Here is a 21,162-nt window from a genome sequence, read left to right on the forward strand (position 1 = left end):
TAAATCGAATTTGCTAAACAAATAATTATACATTAAACGACTACTCCTCGAAAATATTTATTGAAATTGAGAGAATTGCCATCTCTATATAAGTTATTCAAATTTTTAGCAAAAAAAAAGAAGAAAAAAAAATCGAAATAATTTCATATCGACGTGGTGAAAACAATTGAAAGTAAAGTTTTATAAAAATAAATAAATAAAAATAAATATTTTAAACAAATATGCATATTAGAATTCTTAGTTAAAATTCGACTTACTTTTCGATCGCGTCGGACATAATCATCATTCCAGGTGTTTGGAAGACGTTTTCATTCTCATTCTGCTTTACAATAATGTCATCCTTATTATCCATTACTATATTTTTATCTTTATTATCCATTACTATATTTTCATCCTTATTAGTCATTACTATATTTTCATCCTTATTATCCATTACTATATTTGCATCCTTATTATGCATTACTATATTTTCATCCTTATTATCCATTACTATATTTTCATCCTTGTTATCCATCACTACGGTAAAATTGTAAGTGATTGTTTATCTAAATAGACGAAAACTTTAACCCTATAAAATGTTTATCTCGTTTCCCTATAGCAAAGCAAACTTTTGCCTAACTTGTCCTTTTCACAGAAAAGCTGGTTGTTTAAGAGAACGGACGCAGAAGTTGACACAATGTTTGATCAGCACTAGGGTTTCCACCTGCGTGAGCTATAAACGCAAGCTGATGTTTTTGAAATGGACAAATGTCAACTCTAAGAAGAGAATCACTTTATTGTCTCGTAATAATTGACGATTTTCAGACATTTTTTCGCCTCGATTTCTATGGACCATAAAACAGAAGCGCTGCACACATAAATATATTGTCTTTATCAATGAAAATGTATAATGTAATAAATATTTATCCGAACAATAAGAGCTCGTTTAGAGTTGGGAGATTTTATTCTTTATTCAAGAAAAGTTCGTTATGAGTGTGTGTGGACATAATTTAAAGCGGTACTTTTTTTGAGTTGAATTTAAGATTGTTTTTTCCTTAAGTCAATGGCGTCGGTAAAACATTTCGTGGTCACGATGGGTTTTAAGTTCATTGATAGTTGTTTATGTAATTCTTATTGTTTTCAGAAAGCAGCGCATTAAAAATATGTCGTATACAGGGTAATTCGTGCATTAGTTGGAATTTTTTTTTCTTAATTTTACATTAACCGCTTGCTTTAGCAATTTTTTTTATAAAAAACCTAAAAAAATTTGTATATATAAATACAAAAGTCTATAATGTAAAAAACTGAATTAAAATAAAATATATAGGTTTTAACTGTTTAACACGTTCACGCCGGGGTGACCCACCGGTGGGTCAAGCTAGATTGTCTCATCGGGCGGCGCACCGGAGTAAAAACTGGTAGCAAATAAATTTCATTTTTTAGTTTTTTTCCGGGAATATTAAAAATCCATAACCACCAATTGTTTTTAACGGATGCAATTTTTATATTGAATTGCTGCTTCGCCGTGATAAATTTCCTTACAGTGAATTGTTATTGTTGAGAATAGATTAACTCCTCCCGAATATTATATAATATCGAAATAGTTCTTCTACCAGTATTTTCTCTTTTCCGTCCCGCTTTCAGGCGCAACACCCGGCGTGAACGTGTTAAGACACTGTGTGCCCAATCATCACCTCCTGCACCAGAAACTTCCACACTGTTTTTTATAAGTAGTCTGCGCAGACTTTTTAAAAAGTGAACCAGTTGTGCGCATGAACCCAAATTCTATTTTAAAAGTAAATGAGAGAAATTTATCATATATATTTGAGAATTGAATCTGTAGGGGTTGACATGTAAAGACAAACCAATCATATATCTAAATTAAAAAAGTTTCAAACACATATTTGCTACCACTTTTTTATTTTTACTAGATTTTTTATTCAATTTCTCCCTAGTTATGGTTTACTTTCGTAGTGGTCTTATCCGACTACCTATAAGAAACCACTGGAACGTAAAACTATGAACAACATGGAGATAAAGGCCGTTCAAATATTACGTTCGCACTTTTATTGACAAACTTGGTCTCTCTGCCTTTTGGCAGCAAAAGTAAGTGAATTTCGAACAGTGAATAAGTAAGTAGCAATATCACTTTTGTTTTCTGCTTCAACACGTTCACGCCGGGAGAAGAGAAAATACTGGTACGGGAAAAGAGAAAATACTGGTAGAAGAACTATTTCAAATTAGATAATATTCGGGAGGAGTTAATCTATTCTCAACAATAACAATTCACTGTAAGGAAATTTATCACGGTGAGGAAGAAATTCAATATAAAAATTGCATCCGTTAAAAACAATTGGTAGTTATGGATTTTAATCATTCCCGAAAAAAAAACTAAAAAATGAAATTTATTTGCTACCAGTTTTTACTCTTTTCCGTCTCGATATATATGGGCTTTCAGCCCTGATGCTCAATCATAATCATCGAAATATATCTGGACGCCAGGGGACGTGGTCTTTAAGGTGGTTCTTTCTGGTAATTGGAATAGAAGGAAATTAAATATTTCCCTGATGCTCAATCAACTTCCATTCTAAATATATATCATTGATTGTGTTGTTGTAAAGAACAATAGTTAAAGGAAATAATATAATATTGAAGAAATTAAATTCTACCTCTTTTTTATTTTATTTCCTAAATGCAGAGATGCCAACTCCATACCTACTAACTTTTACGCATTTGGCGTAAAATTTTATTTCCATATTTAAAGTGGTAGTAAAATGTATACTTTCTATATATTCCTTGCATTTGTAAACTTAATGTATAATCTTTTTGACCACCACTATTTTTAAGAAAATTAAGCATATATAAAAAAATGTAATACGAATGTTGTAGTCTGCATAAACTTTTTCAAAATACAGCGTTTGCTTCTGCCTAAAATTGTAATTAGAATTCCGTTTTACTACCACTGGGGAAAATCGTCCTCGGAAGGATTAAAAGTTGGCATGTATGCAACTCCTCCGGACACTCCAAAATAACTTAAAAAATTGTAAATAACTACAAAGTAAATTTTGCAAATATTTGACTATTTTTGCTTGCTATTTAACTGGTATAGCATGACATATGTAGTTTAAAGTGGTGAATTATATAAGCCTACGAATTACTTAGAAATAGAGGTGGATAAAAATATACTAAATTGAATTTATTAAACCAAGAATCACAATTAATAAACTACCACCTTAAAATCTATATTTGCTGTCCGGAGTAAGTTGGCATCTCTGTAAACGTAGGTTCCGACATTGATTAATACTATACCACCTTTTCCCCAAAGGTAATTTTATCATTTCAAAAAGTTTTAAATCACTGGTTGATGGAGAAATGGGTTAACAGTTTTGCAGTTGAATAATTTGAGAAGCTAATACTAAAATCACAATTAACTGACCTCTCAGCTGCTTTATCACATGCTTCAAGGGTGTCGACAGGTGGCAGGTCATCTTCTCCTTCCCCAGAGCTCCCATTTGTTGGGGATCTAGGAGTCGAATCTTTTGTTTTGCGTACAAGGACAGCAGAACCTATCAAAAGAAAAACATACATATATCTCCTGAAAGTTTTTTTCATATATAGTCAAAATATAAAAAAAATTGGGAAAAATCACTTTTCAATATTTTATTATATTTTGCTAGTCTAAAAAATATAAAAAGACCATATTGCATTCATTACATATTTTTGCATAATTAGTACTGATAGTCCACTGTGACACGGCTGAAAGCCTTTATATAGCAAGATAGAAAAGTGCAAAAAATGGTACGAAAGACATTTCATTCAAGCATTTTTTTTCAGAGAAAAATAAAATATCTGTAACTATCAAGACTTCTTTTATAATTTTAGCATATATATAATGCTGCTTCTTTTCCAGGATAATGTCATATAGCTAAATTAAATAACAAATTAAACCGAAAAGCCCCCTCTTGCTCTACAGCAAATTTCAATGAAATATTAATTTGACTGAAGACAAGAACATCAGACCAATAACAGCATACTATTGCAGTAATGCATCATATTCCCGACATCAGTAGCATATACATAACCTCATTTTCACCATATCTGCTTAGCTAAAGTTCATACTTTTACAATATAATCTTATCACCCTACTGCATATAATCACACAGTCAGAACATCAATGATCCACGTGAATACTCTTTTACTTCATTTGCATTCCACTACCTCAACGAAGCACCACACAGATCAAGCTCAAGATGAATGGGAAAAGGGCAACAAGCGGCCTCAGGTGCCCCAATATTTTATACAGTTCAGTTCAGTTCCAAGATAATGTAGTAGATATTGCTGAATAGTTTAAAAAAAGAATATGCAAACTCTTCCCGAAAACTAGATAACTGAAATGGTTTTACTACCAGCCTTTCCTTTTTTTCGCCTCGCTTTCACCCATGCACATTAGTCTCACCATTCACAAGATCTTATGGTAAGCAGAGATACCAACTCAGGAAGGGGGATCAGTTGGCATCCCTTTGCAGCCACCTCAGACCCCACAGTGTGTTTTAAGCGTTTAACTGCTTTATTTTCCATTAACGGGAAAAGTGCGTTTTTGAAAACCATGACAGCAGGTTAGCATATAAATTAAATGAAAATTTTTGTCAGTTAATCATGGTTAGCAACTTGCTAGTCTTTGTAAAAATAGTTTTTCTAGTGGTAGAAAATATGAAGTTCTTATTTTTCATTTAAAGTTTTGTTGCCCACAACTACCATGATTCAAATATTTATGTAACATGTCACTTGTTGTTTCTAATGCGACTTACCAATTCCAGAAAGCCTGCTTGGTGTTACCTTTTCCTGTGACATCACATTAAAGTAATTTTTATTTCTTTTCATTTTTTATCACTTAGTAGCTACTTTTGAAATTTTTTTTTTTAAAGTTGGAAGAACACTTCATGATTTTTGAAGGCTATTTCAAAGTCTCAATCATGGTTTCAGTGTGACAATGTAGTTGTCATACAAGATGACTACTGTCTGGAAAAATTGGGTGACAACTACTTCATGAGCTGTCGTAAATTATATAATTTTTGATTTTCACGTCATTATCAGAGATTTTCTGGTCAGTTGTAAAGCAGATTTTTAATATACAAATATTTTTGCTGTTGGTTAAGTTATAGTTGAGACATTTTGTTTTTTCGATCTTTTTCTACCCTTATTTAAATTATTTTGGAAAATGGTTACACTAGCATTCAGGTTACGCGACTTTATGGCAAGGCTATTGTCACAATCCGGGAATGGAGTTAGGGAACTGTTTTTTAGTAACCAATGGCTTAAAACATTGAAGTTAGACTTGAAATTAGAAGATAAAAAAGTTGCGACATAAATTAAACAAACAACCGGTGACTTTTTTCCATTTTTTCCCCTCTTCTCTCTCTCTTTTCTTTTATGAAAATTGTTTAACTATAATTTAATCCAAGGAAAAAAAAAGTTTGCAAAAAGCGGCCATTCACGCCGGGTGTTGCGCCTGAAAGCGGGACGGAAAAGAGAAAACACTGGTAGAGGAACTATTTCAATATTAGATAATATTCGGGAGGAGTTAATCTATTCTCACCAACAACAATTCATTTTAGGAAATTTATCATGGCGAAGAAGTAATTCAATATAAAAATTGCATCCGTTAAAAACAATTGGTAGTTATGGATTTTTATTATTCCCGGAAAAAAACTAAAAAATGAAATTTGTTTGTTACCAGTTTTTACTCCGGTACGCCGCCCGATGAGACAATCTAGCGTGACCCACCGGTGGGTCTCCCCGGCGTGAACGCGTTAAATGAAAATAACCTGTCGATATCGGTGACTCATTAAGTTTAAAGAAAAAGTGGCTGCTAAGTTATTAGAGCCTACCAACCACTGGCTATTAACAGAAAAATTAAATTTTCTGGTCCAGTGATAGATAAAACGATAAAAACTTTATTTCTTCTTATATTTATTACGAAACTTAAAATTGCTTAAAAATTGATTTTATCATGCTTCGAATCACTAGCTTCTTCTCGGTCCGCATAAATTCTCCTTTTTTCTTTTCCACAATTTCTTCACTTCGCTTGAGCTTTCCAGTTACCTTTAGTTCGTTAACTCATAATTTATCACTTCTCGAATAAAATCTTTATAAATAAAATATTGTTTTTTAGACATCAAATAAAGAAATGCTAGCAACACTCTAAAAGAAGAAGAATAAAGTAAGTTTAATAAAAAGGGTTTTTGTAAAAAATGTATATATATGAAATTTTTGAAATTTAAATGTAGTGGAAAACATACTTCGGTTTCAATTGCAAAGTTGGATATCTGTAACTCTGAGTTCAATTTGTTCTGACGATAGAATATAAAATAAGAACCTCTATCACAAATAGAAGAAGAAAGGAATCCTGCTTGAATAACGAAGATGAAATTTCCGAATAGATAAAAAAAAATGCTTTTACTGAATTGAAATTTTTGATAATACAATCTTATACATATTAAACTTGTATGACTTACATGTGTTTCAGATATAAACCAAACAGGATAGTTATAATCTAATTTATTTATAATATATTTCTGTACATTAACTAGGAAGTAAATAGTAGGAAATAAAATAACTTTTTATCTCTGTTCTTAAATTACATTTATATGAAAATGTAAACTATATTATAAAAAAAAAAATATTTTATTCATAAAATTATCTCTGAACTTATTTTATGAATAGCTGAATTATTAACTGAATAATTATTAACTGAATAATTATTAATTGAATTGTTATTAGATATTTTTTCGCACAAACTGTTTTGTTTGTACATTCGTATTAAGACATATGTTTTAACTCTTTAAGGCAGATGAGACACCGGTGTCCATTTCATATTTCTTTTAGTCTATAATTGCAAGCAAAAATATGTTTCGGTGTTTCTTCATTATAAAAAAACAGTTTAATAAATACTAACTTTTTTTTAGAATATCGTAATTATATTTGTACTAAAATATAAAATCCCCCCCCCCAAAAAAAGTGATTTTTTTTTCTTTCTTATTCTGAAATTTATCAATGATTGATTTTATAAATTAAAGAGTGTTGAATATCACTTTCTCATAGATATAAATAACTGCAAATATGCAAAATTATTGTTTGGAAATGCCAAATTTGGAAGATTTTACCTTTAACGCAACAAAACACGGGGCACTGGTGTTTTTTATGCTGTACTTCATAACCATGAACTATTAAAATTCTAAATATAATATCTTACACTGATTTTGAAATAAATTAAAACGAAATAATGAAAAAACAAAGTGAAATATTTTTAATAGAAATTCTGCGTCAAAGGGTTAATTTTGGATCACATCATCGATATTTATTTGAATTGAGATCAATTGATCAATCATCGATCAATTGAATTGAGAGGAGCAAAGATCGCAGATAAATTTTAAGACGGAAATAACTGGCGTAACAGTCTTTATAATCTTTTTTTTTTTTTAATAAGTCATCGTTAGTGCTTGGTAGGTTATAGGGTTCAGATACATAAGAATAAAAAAATCTAAGAAAAGATTTAAAAGTCAACAAAATAGATTAACACTATGTGCAAATTTCTTCAGAGATGCACTCTCTTTTGATACGTGCAACTACTTAAATAACTTTGATTTTGAGCTCATGAAAGACAATATGAAATATAGCCCGGGAACAGCCTTTTTCCTATCCGATGGGGTATTGTCCCGTAAATTTTGTAAATACTTGTATATATTTTTAAGCATTTATTATCATGTATTTTTCCTATTTCTCTGAGGCTATGTGGCTACTGTGCACCTGCGAAGCTCGGGGGTAATACCTCGGGGGGGGGGGGGGCGAGGCAGTCTGCCACAAAAACCTCTACTCTCTCTTTAATTTGTTTGTTTAATCTCGCCAATTTATTTTAATTTTCACTCAGTAAATGTTACGGAACCCCAACTTCCACCATTCAATTGCGCTTCTGCGATTTATCATACATTCCCACTCAGATGAATTAGTTAGAGCCTCTTTGCTGGGCTGATGCTAAGATAACTACCACATTTGAGTATGAGTTCGTTCGTTGTAGTGGAACTGTGTGTCTGAGGCCTTGTTGCCCTTTTCCCATTCATCCTGAAATTAGTCTAAGAAACAAACATACACGACAAAAATAAAGTTTGGGGAGCAAAATGGAGTCCGTAAGAGGAGAAAAAAATGGCACTTTGCCGTTATTAGGTAATAACAAAATTACAAGTAATGAAAAGGTACATGAAAAAAGGTAAAATTAAAGTACAATGAGAAAATAAACACTAATGAATATTTACAGTTTGGGAGTACAAACAAAAGGGGGGCGAGTTAAAGGAATGTGAGGATGTGTGTATATGTGTAAGTAAGTGTGACTCTGTTAAAGTAGAGACCCGGCCGTCCTGGTAATTACCACTCGTGCTGGATTGCTCTTTACACTTAAGTTACAGAGATTAGCTTACCCCTGATCAGACCACGAGGGGTTGGTATGAGTATGAGAAGTTATAGGCTAGCCATAAAACAGAAAAAATGAAAAACTGGTAGAAATAATCGAAGAAACACAGCATTTTAACAAATTGCTATGAACAAAAAATATTTGTAAATTCAATATTTGTGCTACAAACAGATTGCATTCTTAACTCTTTTCACTCTGATTTCAACAATCACCTTTCTAAAATTAAACATTTTTATACCTCAATCTTAAGTAACCACAATATTTTATAAATTTTTAAATTTATGCAAAAACACCGTATCATATATTTTCAATTATTAAGTGCTTGCATTTGTTCAAGTTAAATTTTAAAGTACTTAGAGTGCAAAGGATTAAAATTCAGACAACTTGCGATTACTGCGTTAAACTTTTGTCACCATTCTTTTAATATTTCCAAGATATGGTCACTATTGGATGGTATGGATGCCAGCTTGCTACACTTTGAGGAAACTTTTTTCCAGTGGTTTTTTTTTTATTTTTTATTATTATTTTTTATTTATTTGTATAGTAAATGGGATATAAATTATTTTTCCCACCGCGAATTAGAAATAATTCAAAAGTTAAAAAAAGCCACCTTCTCCGGTTTATTTTGCAATAAGCCTTCTTGAAGTATGGGTAAAATATGATAGGATTCTATTAGTTACAGCTCTTTAAATTCTCAATCACTTTTAAAATATTTTACAGAAAGCGGAGCACTTATCATTCCTTCTTTCGGAGAAAATAGGCAGCGATAGTAAAAAAAAAATCGAATCTCTTCAATCTAGCTATTAGCAATTTTCATTTTAAAAGCGATTTCTTGATTTATTGGAACATGACTATATGATCACAACGCCTGTGAAGCTGATCGGGTATCTTTGAATCCTGATACAAATGTAAATTAGATTATTTATGAGTGCAGATTTTATTCTAAGCAATTTCTTATTCTTCCTATTTGAAATATATGAACGGTAAATTCTCAAATGGGTTGTAGGCCCAGAAAGAGAAATATTGAAGGCAATTTATCTTACAGCTGTAAACACACATTTTCGTTAAGTGCCATGATTCGTTCTTTAAAAATTGAAATATTCATTGCTAATTTGAAATTTACACAAATGGGTTCGAAAATCGATACTTTAGTTTTTGATTAAAAATATTCTTCCATCAACTTTTAAAATATATTCAGAGTTATTAGGGAAAAAAGTGATTGTTAAATAAAAATAAAATTAAGAGCTTAAATATGTAATTGAATGTTGAATTTCAAAATACAAATCAAATTTTAAAAATATGACTTTGTTGAAATGTAATTTCTTAGGAACTATACGACCAATTTCTTTCAAGTTTGTTTGTTATTTTTTTTTTTGTCTTAGAAAATCACATTCTTTAAAATGATGTAAAAAAAATTATATACCTAACAATTCGAAATTTTTTCAACTATTATTAAATAAAATATTATAACTAATAAATATTTAATAAAAGTTGTTCTCTGCATTGAATTATCGTTAGAAATTTTTGTTTTTGTGGGCTAAAGATTTTTAGTTCGTTTTAAAAGTTCTCGAGAAATGGTGGAATACAAAAAAATAAAATTGACCTTAATGACTCCGAACTTTCGAAAGCTGTTCTTCACCAGTTATTGGGACCATATTTTCCAGATTGCGAACACTCCCTATATTTTGAGGGTGAAAAATCTGAATTAGTTGAAAAAAAGGTATGCTTATTCAGAAAAAGTACGTTTTTTTTTGTTTGATTACGTAACTTGAACTATCATCTGCCTGAACGATCTTATTAATTAATTAGAATATTTTAGGTCATCCCCTTGAGCCATTAAGATTGAACGTGAAGATCCGATGATTAGATTAAAATTTGTTCAAGTAGGTCCGTTTTTTCCCATTTCTTTTCTTTTTTTCTCTATACAAACAAATATATAGGACCCGATAGTAATGCTCTGAATCTTTTATAACAAATTAAACAATTTTTGCTTAGTATTCAATGCATGTTAATCGCTAAAAACAAAATTTTCTTTGTATTCAATACATGTTAATAGCTAATTTCAATGTGTCGATATCCACAATAGCCCGTGGAATAACCGTGAAGTAAATTTTTTTTTTAATTAACCACTATTGTGCTTAAACAAAACCTCATTATTGGTTAATTAAAAAAATCTAGTCAAGGGGGGGGATGTCTAATAAACAAATTCATTTACAGTAGTACTAACTCCTAATGATAAACGACCAGCTTCAGATACATGGGTACCAGCTGATCTGGGAATCTTCTTAATACTGACCACATTGTCCCAATCAAGTCATATTTGTAGAGCCTTAACCTCCATGACCCTTATTTTTTTACAATTTTCAATGTAATTCTTATATTTACCTATCGCAACAATAAAATTGTACATTATGAGCAGGCAGTCATGTGAGCCCATGCCGTCGGTCAACATTCAGCAAATCTTATTATATAAACTTTTCGATGTATGTGAAAAGCGATAGTATTACCTGAGAACTACTGTCATGTAGCATAGAATTAATGCCCGTCAAAAAGTGGGATTTCATTAAGATGATAATTTATTTCGGTAACTTAATCCATTATGTTTGGCAAACGTAGGAGGAAAGGATTATGCATTAGTCAAATGTATTTGATAATTTTACCATTTAATTTCAAGAATATATTTACGAGTCAAAGTGAAAATTCATGATTTTGTTTTAAATAAGATATCAACTTTATTGTTAATATATATATATATATACTTCTAAAATGTTTTTTGATTCAGAAAAAAATTAACATAATCTTAAAATGATAGATTACCGATAATTAGCATTCTCTCGTTTAATGATATATATTAATGACTTCCAGTAAAAATTTATTGGCGAAAGGATGTTACTCATTATGCAAAAATGTCGATACTGAAATTTTTTTTTTAAAAAAAAGAAAAAGTGGCTAGTCGTTTACTCTTAAATATATGTAATAGCAGGGATGTCACCTGCACCGCTTTCTGCAAAAGTTTTAATAAAGTGGTAGCGAATTAAATAGTAAAACTTAGAGAATAAGGATGGTTACGCCCACTTTTTAAAAGTGTCACCACTGCATAACTGCTATGAAGTTGCATTAGATATGATACTTGGAATTTTTGACATAGAGTGGCGGAAAAATAATTTAATATGAAAAATACGAAACTAAAAATAACTTAATTTCGTTACGATTAACACGTTCACGCCGAGGTGACCCACCGGTGGGTCATGCTAGATTGTCTCATGGAGCACCGTAGTCAAAACTGGTAACAAATAAATTTCATTTTTTAGTTTTTTTCCGGGAATAATAAAAATCCATAACTACCAATTGTTTTTAACGGATGCAATTTTTATATTGAATTGCTTCTTCGCCGTGATAAATTTCCTTACAGTGAATTGTTATTGTTGAGAATAGATTAACTCCTCCCGAATATTACCTAATATTAAATAGTTCTTCTACCAGTATTTTCTCTTTTCCCGTACCAGTATTGTCACTTTTCCCGGCGCGAATGTGTTAAAGCATTATTTTCATTTACTCAAGCAAGATGCTTGAATCCTATTAACAGCAACCACATAGACCGCTGACCACAAAGAACCAATTAAAAATGGAAAAATACATGATGGATGTGATAGGGCCGGTGCCCACTTGAACTTTGTGGTGTTTCGATGAGGTGAAAGAATGCAAATAAAATAAAGGAGTAATCATGTGGATAGATGATCATTGACTGTGTAGTTATATGCAGTAGGGTGATAACACCATAATGTTAAAACATGAGGTATAACTTGAGCTAAGCTGGCATGAGGAAAATGAGGTTACGTATATGCTGTAGACGTCGGGAATATGATGAACCACGCCAATAATATGCTGTTATTAGTCTGATGTTCTTGTCTTCACTTAACACGTTCACGCCGGCTTAACACGTTCACGTTCCCACCGGTGGGTCACGCTAGATTATCTCATCTTGGCAGCGCACTGGAGTAAAAACTGGTAACAATAAATTTCATTTTTTAGTTTTTTTCCGGGAATAATAAAAATCCATAACTACCAATTGTTTTTAACGGATGCAATTTTTATATTGAATTGCTTCTTCGCCATGATAAATTTCCTTACAGTGAATTGTCATCGTTGAGAATAGATTAACTCCTCCCGAATATTATCTAATATTGAAATAGTTCTTCTAACAGTATTTTCACTTTTCCCGATCTGAACGTGTTAAATTTTGATATGTTTCGTGGACAGTCCTAGTAATAGAGTTTTGATTTTTCTGGGCAGCAAGCGATCCTTATCTCATTCGTCATGAAATTTTAAGCTGGACCTTCAGATGAGCAGGCAGTTGGGTGTTCTCTCTGGTGAACCAGATACGTTACTATAATTGTAAGAAATGCTGGTATTTTATCAAAGTCTAGCCATTGCATAGAGTATTTAAAGGCTAAGTATGAAAGATGATAATATATACTTTGCCTAGTCATTGCAAGGAATGCCTAGGCATTCCATTGTAAGACTGTTTTTTAAAATAGTAAGACTAGAGTTTTATAGTAAAGTAAGAAAAAATAATTTTATTATGAGCATAGTCAGCGTATAAAATTAGGCAAAATGTGAAATATTAGTGGTTTAACAAACACTTCGCTAGTCTTTCTTAGGTGGGATTTTAGATATTAATAATAACACATATATCAAAATAATTATGAGTTAGCTTTAAATCTACTGACTCTCTTTACGTTCATGTTTACTTCCACTGTACAGTGCGCGCAAAATAATTAACGCACCACTCTGGATGACTTTCGATCGAATGATCAGATTTTCCCGTTCATGGACTCGATCTCAATGGTTTGAGGAGAGTGGCCTCAAATATGCTAATTATTGAGGACTATATTTTAAGTTTCGAAAACAGACACATGACGGACTTACTCTGTATAAACATACCTTTTTTCCACGGATTCAAATTTCAGACTCCCAAAAACTTGGGGGTAGTCGCATTCTGTGAAGAAAGATCGCTGTAGTTTGTTCAGGAGAGAGTTCGATAGTTTGCGATACTTTTATTTTTTTATGTATTTCGCCATAACTCATGAATCGAAAATTCTTTGCACACAATCGTAAAATTCATTTATCTCAATAAAATCTAATGCAAAAAATGTCTTTTAATAAAAATTTACTTTTTAAATTAATAACAGTAAGAAAAAATTTGAATTGTAAAACATGCAATTTTTACGTCTTTATAATGAATGTGATTTTTCCCGACAAAATTTGAGCGAAATCTGTCGAATAGTTCTAGAGAAATAAAATTTTAAAAGGATATGTTTTTAAAAGTCGATTTCTCAGAAGCTATTCGAACGCTTTCTCACAAATTTTGTATCCTGTAATGTAAAATAACATTCCTTTAAGATATAAAAATGCATTCCTTACGAAACAAAATTTCTTTTTACTATTTTTAAAAAAAATTATAAATCTATACTTAACACGTTTACGCCGGGAAAAGTGAAAATACTGGTACGGGAAAAGAGAAAATACTGGTAGAAGAACTATTTCAATATTAGATAATATTCGGGAGGAGTTAATCTATTCTCAACAATAACAATTCACTGTAAGGAAATTTATCACGGCGAAGAAGCAGTTCAATATAAAAATTGCATCCGTTAAAAACAATTGGTAGTTATGGATTTTTACTATTGCCGGAAAAAAAACTAAAAAATGAAATTTATTGTTGCCAGTTTTTACTCCGGTGCGCTGCCAAGATGAGACAATCTAGCGTGACCCACCGGTGGGTCACTCCGGCATGAACGTGTTAAAGTTATATTTTGCATAGAATTGTCTGCGGATAAACGAACTTTATAATTTGAATTACTGAATTCGCTTAAAAAGTTCTCAAGACAAAGCGAAATAAGAAAAAAAATAATAAAATTAACATTAAGGGGTCCAAACTTTAGATCATTCTTTTGACCAAACCATGGGGACCATATTACCCAGATTGTGACTACCCCCTATATTTTGGGAGTCAGAAATCCGAATCCATCGAAAAAAAGGTGTTTATTCAGAGACAATGCGCTTTTGTGTACTAATTTATTAACATATTTGAGGTTTCCCACTCGATTCATTAAGATTAGCGTTAAATTTTCTTTTCTTTTAAACCAGTTTAAAGAAACGTTAACTTAATCTTGACATTTTCCGGGACGCTGAAGAAATGAACAGCACAGAAATGTTACCATAAGTTAAGTGAAATTGCTCTTGTAATCGCCGTCCATTGTTGGCAATTCCGCTTTCCCATACACAATCACGAATCAATGTGCTGTTAATATTGTGTCCAGATCAATCACGAATCAATGTGCTGTTAATATTGTGTCATAGCTACCACTAATATAGTTGGGTGCTATTTATTTTAATTTGTTTTACAATCATGCTGCAATTGTCTAATTCCGTCATGAAAATAAAAATTTATATTGATAAAATTTTAAAAACAAAAGTGGTAGATGAAAATTAACTAAGTGTGTATTGTCTTGGCTTTTGTATAGTAGTAACGTTAAATATATATAGAAAAAGTGTAATTCATATAAATGGATATTATATTTTAGTCTTAACTACCACTTCAATTATATGAGTTTATGCATAGAGTACTTAATTCACAGAACGATAATTTGTCTTCAATCTCTCTTGAAGTAATGTCTATGATAAAAAATTTTGTGTCTCATTATTCTATGGAATGCCTAGGAAAGGTTTGAATTAATACTTGGTCTTTTTTAGGCATTCTATAAAATGTCGGGATAAGAAAATAACACAGATGGTTATAAAAGTTTAATGTTATTAGCTTTAAATGTACTGATCATCTCAACGTTCATTATGACTTAATCATTATGACGTATAATAATCATTTGTCCAATGTCACTACGTATTGTACAAATTTGTTTTTATTTTTTTATTTTTAACCAAACTAAATGATGTGTAATTTTAAAAAATCATGACATATTTTAGACCAATGATTTGTCTAACTTTATTTTTATATCTTTTAACCGTCTAATTATCGTCACTGAATTGAGTTTTAAATTTAACTCAATGATTTTTCACCCCAAAAAAATTTCTTTTTTTTTTATGTTTTTAAATGTACAATGTAATTTTTTCAACATCAGAGGTTTGTACAAAATAGTTTTTCGATTGGTTCTAAACTATAATAGAAATTTTCAAAACAAATATAATTTTTACGGAACTTTTGTTCTGCTTAAATACCAGATATGCCAATTTGCTCTGCCTTGTAAAATATATTTCCTACTTGTAACAAAATTTTAAAGATATTTAGTTTTGTATTTTTTATTTCAAGTAACTTTTCTACTACTACTAATTAACACTAGGTTTACGGACGTTTCTTATATACCTATCTCTACGAACACGCGTCAATTTGACGCATGAACGAATACATATAACAACACTTACAGAGATGCCAACTTGCTCCCGACAGCAAAGATATATTTTAAAGTGGTAGTTTATCAATTGTGATTCTTGGCATGGGTGAAAGCCCTTATATAGCGAGACGGAAAAGAGAAAAACCTGGTACGTAAAGCATTTCATTCCAGCATTTTTTTTCGAAAAAAGTGAAATATCTGTAACTATCAAGATTTCTTTTATAATTCTGGCATATATATAAAACTGCTTCTTTTCCAAGATAAAGTAGATATTGTTGAAAAATTTAAAAAAAGAATAAGTAAACTCCTCCCCAAAACTAGCTATAACTGAAATGGTTTTACTACCAGCCTTTCCTCTTTTCCGTCTCGCTTTCACCCCTGATTCTTGGTTTAATAAATTCAATTTAGTAGAATTTTGTCCACCACTATTTCTAAATAATTCGTAGGCTTATATAATTCACCACTTTGTATTTCCAAAATTTATTTAGTAAGTATTCAAAGATGCCAACTTGCTCCGGTCAGAAAATATATATTTTAAAGTGGTAGTTTATCAATTGTGATTCTTGGTTTAATAAATTCAATTTAGTAAATTTTTATCCACCACTATTTCTAAATAATTCGTTGGCTTATCTAATTCTGCTCTTATTAATAATTAATTTAAGCTATGCCTTTGAAAAAGCAAGCAAAAATTGTCAAATATTTCCAATATTTACTTTGTAGTTATTTACCGTTTTTTTAATAATTTTTGCATGTCTGGTTATTTATCAATTTTTTAAATTAATTTGGCGTGTCCGGAGCAGTTGATCTCTGCACTTAGAAAGCAATGTAATTATCTACTATAAGAAAAAAAATTAAAATATGAGATATATATTTATGAAATATTCTAGAATTTTATTTTTCAATACTGGAACTAAGCAACTGAAACCTTCAGAATCTGACATCAATTGACATTCTGCGTCTGTTCTTTCTATTATTGCTTATCGGCAACAGTAGTTTATCGCTTGTTTCATTTGAGATAACGATATCGGATAACGGATCGAAGTATTTTCGGTACATTCCTATTTATTATTAACGTGATGCTTGCAAGTTTACTCAAAATTCTGTCTAAATTACGATCGCGTCAAATTGACGCATATCCGTAGCGATAGGTATACCACAAAGAGAATTTGAATATTTCAGCGCTTTTGAAGAAAATGGACTTCAATATATATTTACCTCGATCAATGGATAAAAGTCATTACAAGAGATAAAATAAAAATGCAACTGGGTTTTGTAATTTTCCTTATAAAATTCGAAATGCGTCAAAATGCCGCTTCCCGTTAACCTAGTGCAGAGATGCCAACTTGCTCCGGATAACGAATATGTATTTTAAAGCGGTAGTTTATCAATTGCGATTCTTGGTTTAATAAATTCAATTTAGTTGATTTTTATCCACCACTATTTCTAAATAATTCGTAGGCTTATACAATTCACCACTTTTATGAACTTTTGTCATGCTAAGCCATTTAAAAAGCAAACAAAAATGGTCAAATATTTGTAAAAGTTACTTTACTGTTATTTACCGTTTTTTAATAATTTTGGCCTGTCCGTAGCAGTTGGCATCTCTGCTAGTGTTAAAATATATCATATGATAAAATCACTCGTGGACACTGCGAGGATAATCCAAAAACTTTTAATACTTTTTGATCATAGAAGTCTCGAAATTCATGCGTTACTGGTTGACAAACCCTTCATCTAAAACGGGATAGCCCTGCTAAAATCGTACTTGGATACATGATGGAAATGTAAAAGAGAAAGGCCGAGATTTACTTGGTGAAAATACGTGCACCAAGATCTGTACAAAGAAAATTTAAATGAAAGGGAGGAGGCAAGAAGACTGGCTCTGGTGCTCAGAAAAAGAGACCTTATTTGTGAGAGGATTGGATGGTAGGTATGATAAAATCCCATTAAAAGATGTATCAAATTCATTGGTTAAGTTTTGTAAGGATGGTATTTGTTGGTTAACCGTAATAACGCATGAGGAGCAATATATATATATATATATATATATATATATATATATATATATATATATATATATATATATATATATATATATATATATATATATATATATATATATATATATATATATATATATATATATATATATATATATATAAATATTTAATATAAAGGAAATATATCTGGAAATATAACTCTGTATTAATTTCGTAATTCGCAAAGGAAAGGTAAATTTAAGCATTTTTTAGTAGTCTTTAAAAATCTTAGCTACCACTCATTTATTTTTTCCAGGTCATGGGAACCCCGTAAGTGTTAAAAACCCAAGTTTTCTTACCATATTAAGCATAAAATAAAAATCTGATGAAAAATTATGGAATTATTAAAATGTTTCCTAAAATATTTTCAGATAATTTAAAAAATCTAAATTTATCGTAGAGCTGTTAAGTAGGTATTTTTTAATACATATGAGAGACACAAAAAATAATATTTATTTTACAAAAGTTTATACTGTACCAGAGATGCCAACATGCTCCGGACAGCAAATATATATTTTAAAGTGGTAGTTTATCAATTGTGATTCTTGGTTTAAAAAATTCAATTGAGTAGATTTTTATCCACCACTATTTCTAAATAATTCGTCAGCTTATAGAATTCACCACTTTATAGTAATTGTGTCATGCTATACCTATTAAAAAAGAAGCAAAAATAGTCAAATATTCGCAAAATTTACTTTGTAGTTATTTACCGTTTTTTTAAAATTATTTTGCCGTGTCTGGAGCAGTTGGCATCTCAGCTGTACACTACTATTTTTATCGAAACTTCCGTTTTAATAAAAATAAGTGCTTACTAAATGTAATTGTATATAAATTGTAATTGTATATAAATGTAATTGTATATAATTGTCCTAAATTTAATTGTATATAAATGTATATAAATTAATAAAAATAAGTGTTTACTAAATGTATTTGTATATAAATTGTAATTTTATATAAATGTAATTGTATATAATTGTCCTAAATTTAATTGTATATAAATGTATATAAATTAATAAAAATAAGTGTTTACTAAATGTAATTGTATATAAATTGTAATTGTATATAAATGTAATTGTATATAATTGTCCTAAATTTAATTGTATATAAATGTATATAAATTAATAAAAATAAGTGTTTACTAAATGTAATTGTATATAAATTGTAATAGTATATAAATGATTTCGAAATCAAATTATCAAAAACAGCCTTTAAATACACATTTTATTTTTTTGAAGAAGTTATTCAATTTGGTTGAAATGCCACTGTTTAAACATTTTAGGCTTAATATTCCCGTCAAAAAGATTTTATTTCATTTTTAAAAAAAAATTGTTTTTAAAAGATTTCCAGCTTTTATTTTCCTAACTTCAAGTTAAATCAATTCTGTGAAACTTATTGTTTTTCTATCGCTGGAAACTCATTAAGCGTATTAACTGTAAACAGACTTACGAATATCTCTCGACAAAATTAATTTTTTCCCGAGACATTAATTAAATGCTTATCAGCTTTTCATTATGAGGTTCGTGAATTAAAAAAACAGCTTAAGTTTATTGTGCAGTAAGTAAACACGGTTATTAATATTTTGATTAAAAACGCTCTTATTCTTGGCTGAAAGAAAGCGAGAAAATGTCTGGTGAAAAAATGAAATAAAAAAAACCCCTTTTGAATTAAATAATTATTATCAAGAAAAATTGTTTTTGGAGTTGATAGTTTCTTTTAATATTAGTCAATATATCTAAAACCTTCTATTTAAACAAAAATCTTGTTTATCTTATTTAAAACGATTTATTTTAAAATATATTTCAACAACTGAATATTTGCAATGAAGAACCAACTTTGAAAGAACAATATATAACTAAGCAAATATGATAGGAATATAGTATAAACTAAATAAAACATCACGTAAAGTAACGTTAAAAAAGTTTTCAGAAATTCTTTTTATAAGGGATTTTCGACAGAATTTTAGAATTTATTTGAAATGCATGTTTTGTTTCGAATTATTTGTTTTCCGTTGTACCATAAAATTCAGCAGACAAAATGAACTTTCATAAATTGTTTTAGATACTAAATAAAGTTTATATAAAAAACATGAAAACATTTATTAAAGTCAATATTTTTGATTTGTTCAAAACGCTTCTATTTTAATTGAGCTTCCACCATTTTAACAATGAACTGTTTAAAATAATTGAAACAAATATTTATGAATTTAAAACTACTCATTTTGCTCTGTATTATTTCTAAACAAAATGAAAAAACAATGTCTAAAAAAGAAAACCGTTTTATGAGTTTCTTAAAACTCTTAATTGAAATAACTAAAATTTTTGCATTATGAGTTCAATTTAGTTATCGCTATTACGTTTTGAAATACATAGCACCAAAGTTAGAAAAAATGTGAAAAAATTGATCATGGATAATAAGAAAAAGATTTTTTTAATTCACACATGATATAAATTTGCGCATATTAAGAAAAATTGAACACAATTTTTTCTGGAATTATGAATAAATGCTAAAACAAGTTACATGGCTAAAGAACAAAGGAAAAATCTAGTAACTTCCACCTATATATATACATATGTATATATATATATATATATATATATATATATATATATATATATATATATATATATATATATATATATATATATATATATATATATATATATATATATATATATATATATATATATATATATATATATATATATATATATATATATATATAAAATCTTCAAAAGTTGAAAAAAATATCCTTAAACCTGACAAATGCCTTAAAAGAAGCAAAAGCTGCAAAAAAGATAAAAGTGATTAAAAAATCCTTGATAAAAATTAACACGATTTAAGATATAAAATATTCCTTTTGTTAAAAAATGAATGAATTAAATAATTTTTGTCAGAAGCATTGTGATTAATTTTGAACGAAATAAAATTTTGAACATAAAAGGTTAAGGAATTACTGCAAATTGAAATTTGTTTTGATCTGAATTAATTTTGACGTGTATGTAAGTTTTTAGAAACCATTCTTGTTACTATGTTTTAGAAAGTAAAGTAATGTTAAAAGTAATATACCTTTTTTAAATTTTATAATATTATGAATCTTAAATACTCTTTACTATGAAGGGGCCTTAAGCAATATAGTATCAAGACAAACACTCAAATTTTTCAGAAAAGCACTTTTATGAGTTTTTTTGCAAATTTTTTTTTATAAGTTGTGAGACGCGATGGCTCTGGGGATAGAGCGTTCGCCTTCCAATGAGGTAAACCGGGTTCGAAT

At 29.7% G+C, this 21,162-nt stretch overlaps 1 protein-coding gene across 3 annotated transcripts in view; it reads right to left on the reverse strand.

Moving 5' to 3' along the window:
• Nucleotides 1-21,162, reverse strand: part of LOC107451545 (dual specificity calcium/calmodulin-dependent 3',5'-cyclic nucleotide phosphodiesterase 1) — a 600,146-nt gene that overhangs the window by 76,446 nt on the left and 502,538 nt on the right. For 2 of the 3 annotated variants that reach the window (XM_043042289.3, XM_043042288.3), the window contains exon 3: nucleotides 3,416-3,545. In XM_043042289.3, coding sequence (XP_042898223.1) covers nucleotides 3,416-3,545 — 130 coding nt within the window. Of the gene's footprint in view, nucleotides 1-257; nucleotides 759-3,415; nucleotides 3,546-21,162 lie in introns of those variants that run through there. The other variant, XM_043042290.3, reaches the window with a different exon arrangement.

Source organism: Parasteatoda tepidariorum, chromosome 9, assembly GCF_982258835.1.
Source record: "Parasteatoda tepidariorum strain Cologne lab strain chromosome 9, Ptep-v5.0, whole genome shotgun sequence".
Lineage (NCBI taxonomy): Eukaryota > Metazoa > Arthropoda > Arachnida > Araneae > Theridiidae > Parasteatoda > Parasteatoda tepidariorum.